Below are 7,619 nucleotides of genomic sequence, written 5' to 3'. Positions count from 1 at the left end.
TTCCTTGAACATTGCTAAGATGTTTTGCTAACCTTTGAGATAACTTATAACTCGGGGAATTAACAGATGATATAATTGGTCTGAGGGAAGATCCATCTTTGTGAGTGTTAGGGAGAACTTATATATATAAGGAAGTCACCAGCCTTACTGACTTCAAAATGTCCTGATGCTTATCTAACATTTAGTTGAATATAGAGTTGAAGATCTTTATTACTATCATATAAATATCCTGAAATTTATATGTGTAGTAGCTTTATCCAAAACCACGAAGTGACTAGTCTTATCTGACTAGGCTTATCTGACTAGCTTTATCTGACCTTGATATGAATATTTTTATTTTTCTTGAGATATTCAATGGCTCTGTAATGTATGTGACCTGTCACTACACTTGGAAGTGTTATCACTGGCCAAGGTACTTGAAACTGAGACAATTACGAAATCAAATTCCTGGTTGGCGTTATTTGTTGATTTCTAAGGATCAAATTTCAAAACTTGATAATAGTCTTTGTCACTTTTACCCCATAAGTCCATGTTTCTCTACCATACATTATTAAGCACTTTACTATGCATATCATCAGCTTTAGGTCAAGCTTACTTGAGAGTAGCCTTATAGATATCTCTTTATTTAACTTTAGATATGTAGATGGTCGATATAAACTATCAATTTCATCCATTTCAGTTCAAGCTTATCTGGAAGAAGCTTTCCATATTCTTTTCAATTCAATACACTTGTTTCAATGATAAATACTTTTGAATAATAGAATATAAACAATTACATATTAACTTTTTCCTAAGACTCCAGAAATCTTTATGACATGGGTTTGTTTAATCTTGAATATGGACGGCTACATGTTAAGCACACAATGTTTGCAGAATATGGACGGCTACATGTTAAGCACACAATGTTTGCAGAATAAGTTAACACAAGAAGAGGTCATGAGAAACCAAGCTGAGATAGCCAAGATCATGGCATGGATTCATGAGTCATTCTGTCTGGATGAAAACTTGACTACTACTGACCGAGTAATGGATCTGCATACATCATCCTACGCTGAAGATATGACGTCAGTAAATGCAATGGTGGATTTAGTGACAGCTTTCTCACAGCTCTACCAACAAAAGAAGAAACAAGTGCACACCAGAGTAAGTGTTTCCTTTTTAACTAAAATGTATTTCATACAATCAGAGGGACATAACATGAGAGACGAACCAAAAAAATACTGGAGTCTCAGATCACACTGTATCATGACAACCTCATGCATGTAAATAAGGAGTTTAGAATTACTGGCATGTGGCATGAGAAAGGTGAGAGGTGGGCAGATTAGAAAGGGTAGTGAATGGTGGGATGAAGAAGTAAGATTATTAGTGAGAGAGGAGAGAGAGGCGTTTGGGCGATTTTTGCAAAGAAACAGTGCAAATGACTGGAAGATGTATAAAAGAAAGCGGCAGGAGGTCAAGAGAAAGGCGAAGTGAGACGGTCAGGTAGAGTGGCTTGGTAAATAGAGAAGAGGTTGTGATAGCTCTGCGGAAGATGAAAGCCGGCAAGGCGGCGGGTTTGAATGGTATTGCAGTGGAATTTATAAAAAAAAAAAAAGGGGTGACTGTGTTGTTGATTTGTTGATAAGGATATTCAATATAGGTATGACTCATGATGAAGCGCCTGAGGATTAGCGGAATGCATGCATAGTGCCATTGTACAATGGCGAAGTGGATAAAGGTGAGTGCTCAAATTACGAAGGCATACGTTTGTTGAGTATTCCTGGGAAACTATATGAAAAGGCATTGACTGAGAGGATAAAGGCATGTACAGAGCATCAGGAGGGTGAAAGGCGCGCAAGGAATAGAGTGAATTGTAGCAATGTGGTATACCGTGTTCGACGTCCTGTCAGTGGATTGAACCAGGGCATGTAAAGCGTCTGGGGTAAACCATGGAAAGGTCTGTGGGGCCTGCATGTGGATAGGGAGCTGTGGTTTCGGTGCATTACACATGACGGCTAGAGACTGAGCGTGAACAAATGTGGCCATTTTTGTTTGTTTTCGGCGCTGTCTCGCTGGAGGAGGGTGGATGTGTTAGAAATGAGATTTTTGAGGACAATATATATATATATATATATATATATATATATATATATATATATATATATATATATATATATATATATATATATATATATATATATATTATTCTATTTATATAGCTTTGTCGCTGTGTCCCGCGTTAGCCAGGTAGCGCAAGGAAACAGACGAAGGAATGACCCAACCCACCTACATGCACATGTATATACATACACGTCCACACACGCAAATATACATATCTATGCATCTCAACGTATACATATATATACACACACAAACATATACATATACACATGTACATAATTCATACTATCTGCCTTTATTCATTCCTATCGCCATCTCACCACACATGAAATAACAACCCCCTCCCCCTCATGTGTGCGAGGTAGCGCTACGAAAAGACGACAAAGGCCTCATTCGTTCACACACAGTCTCTAGCTGTCATGTGATAATGCACCGAAACCACAGCTCCCTTTCAACATCCAGGCCCCACAGAACTTTCCATGGTTTTTACCCCAGACGCTTCACATACCCTGGTTCAATCCACTGACAGCACGTCAACCATGGTATACCACATCGTTCCAATTCACTCTATTCCTTGCACGCCCTTCACCCTCCTGCATGTTCAGGCCCCGATCACTCAAAATCTTTTTCAATCCCTTTTTCCACCTCCAATTTGGTCTCCCACTTCTCGTTCCCTCCACCTCTGACACATATATCCTCTTGGTCAATCTTTCCTCACTCATTCTCTCCATGTGACCAAACCATTTCAAAACACTCTCTTCTCCTATCTCAACCAAATTCTTTTTATTACCACCCATCTCTCTTACCCTATCATTACTTACTCGATCAAACCACCTCACACCATATATTGTCCTCAAACATCTCATTTCCAGCACATCCATCCTCCTGCGCACAACTCTATCATAGCCCACGCCTCGCAACCATACAACATTGCTGGAACCACTATTCCTTCAAACATACCCATTTTTGCTTTCCGAGATAATGTTCTCGACTTCCACACATTCTTCAAGGCTCCCAGAATTTTCGCCCACTCCCCCACCCTATGACTCACTTCCGCTTCCATGGTTCCATCCGCTGCCAAATCCACTCCCAGATATCTAAAACACCTCTCGACTTTCCAGCACATCCACCCTCCTGCGCACAACTCTATCCATAGCCCACGCCTCGCAGCCATACAACATACAAGTTTCTTCTTTCACACACTTTACCAAACTCAGTCACCAGCTTTTGCAGTTTCTCACATGAATCAGCCACCAGCGCTGTATCATCAGCGAACAACAACTGACTCACTTCCCAAGCTCTCTCATCCACAACAGACTGCATACTTGCCCCTCTTTCCAAAACTCTTGCATTCACCTCCCTAACAACCCCATCCATAAATAAATCAAGCAACTATGGAGACGTCACACACCCCTGCCGCAAACCTACATTCACTGAGAACCAATCACTTTCCTCTCTTCCTACACGTATACATGCCTTACATCTTCGATAAAAACTTTTCACTGCTTCTAACAACTTGCCTCCCACATCATATATTCTTAATACCTTCCACAGAGCATCTCTATCAACTCTTATCATATGCCTTCTCCAGATCCATAAATGCTACATACAAATTCATTTGCTTTTCTAAGTATTTCTCACATTCATTCTTCAAAGCAAACACCTGATCCACACATCCTCTACCACTTCTGGAACCACACTGCTCTTCCCCAATCTGATCCTCTGTACATGCCTTCACCCTCTCAATCAATATCCTCCCATATAATTTCCCAGGAATAATCAAGAAACTTATACCTCTGCAATTTGAGCACTCACCTTTGTCCCCTTTGCCTTTGTACAATGGCACTATGCAAGCATTCCGCCAATCCTCAGGCACCTCTCCATAAATCATACATACATTAAATGACCTTACCAACCAGTCAACAGTACAGTCAACACCTTTTTTAATGAATTCCACTGCAATACCATCCAAACCTGCTGCCTTGCCGGCTTTCATCTTCCGCAAAGCTTTTACTACCTCTTCTTTCATTTCCAAATCATTTTCCTTAACCCTCTCAATTTGCACACCACCTCGACCAAAACGTCCTACATCTGCCACTCTATCATCAAACACATTCAACAAACCTTCAAAATACTCACTCCATCTCCTTCTCACATCACCACTACTTGTTATCACCTTTCCATTAGCCCCCTTCACTGAGTTCCCCTTTCTTCTCTTGTCTTACGCACTTTATTTACCTCCTTCCAAAGCATCTTTTTATTCTCCCTAAAATTTAATGATACTCTCTCACCCCAACTCTCATTTGCTCTCTTTTTCACCTCTTCCACCTTTCTCTTGACATCCTGCCTCTTTCTTTTATACATCTCCCACTCATTGGCATTATTTCCCTGCAAAAATCGTCCAACTATATGTATATATATATATATATATATATATATATATCTTTCAAACTATTCGCCATTTCCCGCATTAGCAAGGTAGCGTTAAGAAAAGGGGACTGGGCCTCTCAGGGAATATCCTCACCTGGCCCCCTTCTCTGTTCCTTCTTTTGGAAAATTAAAAAAAAAGAACAAGAGGGGAGGATTTCCAGCCCCTTGCTCCCTCCCCTTTTAGTCGCCTTCTACGACACGCAGGGAATACGTGGGAAGTATTCTTTCTCCCCTATCCCCAGGGATAATATATATATATATATATATATATATATATATATATATATATATATATATATATATATATATATATATATATATATATATATATATTCTAAACTTACTATAAATCCCTTAGAAGCAGTTAATTCCCATTTCAATATAGAAATCAAGTTGTTGTTGAAAGGCAATAGTTCTCTTATCAAAAGTTTGTCATCTTTGTCCCCTTCATTGCCACATATGTATGGACTTATCAAAACACGTAAACAGAATTTTCCTGCAAGACCTATAATGAGTTCAGTAGGCTCCATCACATATGAATTATCAAAATGGTTAGTTTCTTTATTAAGCCCTTTAGTGGGTAAGGTATCAAATTCTAATATCATGAACAGTGTATTTAGTCAACAAGCTAAACAATATCATTATTAATTTTTATTTCAAACTAGTTAGCTTTGATGTTTCCTCACTGTTTACTAAAGTTCCAGTTGATGACCTTTTAGAATATTTATTTGATGTCTTGGATGATATTCATTTACCTGTTTCAAAGTCTAATTTCATTGAACTGATAAAATTGTGTATAAAAGACAGTGTATTTCAATTCAATGGAGATGATTATGCTCAAAAATTTGGTATGGCAATGGGTAACCCTCTTTCACCTGTACTAAGTAATCTTTATGTGGAAATTTTTGAAACAAAATCAGTAAAGGATATCTCACTTTCTAATGCAATTTGGTTTAGGTATGTAGATGATGTTCTTTGTGTTAGGCCAACAAATGAAAATATACAAATATTTCTCCCCTTATTTAACAATTTAGTACCTTGCATCACATTTACTGTAGAAAATGAAAATATTGGTATGCTACCATTTTAGATTGCATGATCCACAGACAAGGAAACAAATTCAAGTTTAGCATATACAGAAAACCCGTCAATGTATGCTTATATATCCATTATTACTCATCTCAACATGACAGAGTTAAATTATCATTTCAATCTATGTTCCCTAGGGCATTACGTATTTGCAGTCCAGAGTTTATTGCTGATGAGTTTGAGAAGATACATTCTATTGAATCTAAGTTGAAGCACCCTAGACCTTTCATTGATAAATACCTTAAGTGAGCAAAGAAATCATTTTATAGAGTTGAGCCCAAACCTCCCATTGACACCAAGAATCTTTTAGTTCTTCCTTTTAATAATGATTTAACTTTACTTCCCATGTTGTTTAAATCCTTTACTGTAAATGTTGCCTTTAGCAACAATAATACTATAAAGAATAGCTTAATCAGGAATTCACCAGAAAATTCTCTTGGATGCATCTATAAAGTCCCATGTGGAAATTGTGATAAATTCTATGTTGCTCAGAGTGGTAAGGATCTTTCTGTTAGACTTAAGCAACATTAATATAGTATAAGAACGGGACAAGAATCAAATGCATTGTTTAATCATGTTAAAAACTATGATCATTGTATTGACTGGAGTAATGCCATCTCAGTTATTAACTCTAACTCTATTACCACGAGAAATATCATTGAATCTTCTATTATTAAATACACAAAGTATTATAATCTTAATATTATTGATGGTCTATAGAAATTAGATAACGTTATTGTTGATAAAATTTGTAAAATGGTAAGTTTATGAACGCTCGTTGTATATCTAGGATAATCGCATCTTTACCAAATGGCGTCCCAGCTTCGCCTCTTCCATGCATATCAGTTGACTTATATTTCTGTCTTGTGTCTCCCCTGAAGATGTGATTATTACACGAAAGTGCACTTGGGAATTTATCGTGTTTCATTTTCCCTGTGGACTCATAGGAATATCTTGATCACGCGCAAAATTGTGATCCTTTCCAATATATATATATATATATATATATATATATATATATATATATATATATATATATTTTTTTTTTGTCGCTGTCTCCCGCGTTTGCGAGGTAGCGCAAGGAAACAGACGAAAGAAATGGCCCAACCCACCCCCATACACATGTATATACATACGTCCACACACGCAAATATACATACCTACACAGCTTTCCATGGTTTACCCCAGACGCTTCACATGCCTTGATTCAATCCACTGACAGCACGTCAACCCCGGTATACCACATCGCTCCAATTCACTCTATTCCTTACCCTGCATTCACCCTCCTGCATGTTCAGGCCCCGATCACACAAAATCTTTTTCACTCCATCTTTCCACCTCCAATTTGGTCTCCCTCTTCTCCTCGTTCCCTTCACCTCCGACACATATATTCTCTTGGTCAATCTTTCCTCACTCATTCTCTCCATGTGCCCGAACCATTTCAAAACACCCTCTTCTGCTCTCTCAACCACGCTCTTTTTATTTCCACACGTCTCTCTTACCCTTACGTTACTTACTCGATCAAACCACCTCACACCACACATTGTCCTCAAACATCTCATTTCCAGCACATCCATCCTCCTGTGCACAACTCTATCCATAGCCCACGCCTCGCAACCATACAACATTGTTGGAACCACTATTCCTTCAAACATACCCATTTTTGCTTTCCGAGATAATGTTCTCGACTTCCACACATTCTTCAAGGCTCCCAGAATTTTCGCCCGCTCCCCCACCCTATGATCCACTTCCGCCTCCATGGTTCCATCCGCTGCCAGATCCACTCCCAGATATCTAAAACACTTCACTTCCTCCAGTTTTTCTCCATTCAAACTCACCTCCCAATTGACTTGACCCTCAACCCTACTGTACCTAATAACCTTGCTCTTATTCACATTTACTCTTAACTTTCTTCTTTCACACACTTTACCAAACTCAGTCACCAGCTTCTGCAGTTTCTCACATGAATCAGCCACCAGCGCTGTATCATCAGCGAACAA

The 7,619-nt window shown here is 38.6% G+C and overlaps 1 protein-coding gene across 1 annotated transcript in view; it reads left to right on the top strand.

The window, feature by feature from the left end:
• The first annotated feature begins 837 nt into the window (after positions 1 to 837).
• LOC139760210 (uncharacterized) overlaps positions 838 to 7,619 on the top strand; it is a 554,062-nt gene continuing 547,280 nt past the window's right edge. The window contains exon 1 of the mRNA XM_071683144.1: positions 838 to 1,143. Within this exon, the coding sequence (XP_071539245.1) occupies positions 838 to 1,143 (306 nt within the window). The remainder of the gene's footprint in view (positions 1,144 to 7,619) is intronic.

This window comes from Panulirus ornatus, chromosome 35 (genome assembly GCF_036320965.1).
Source record: "Panulirus ornatus isolate Po-2019 chromosome 35, ASM3632096v1, whole genome shotgun sequence".
NCBI lineage: Eukaryota > Metazoa > Arthropoda > Malacostraca > Decapoda > Palinuridae > Panulirus > Panulirus ornatus.
The sequence above is the reverse complement of the archived record's forward strand: the minus strand, read 5'-3'. Positions and strand labels throughout refer to the sequence as shown.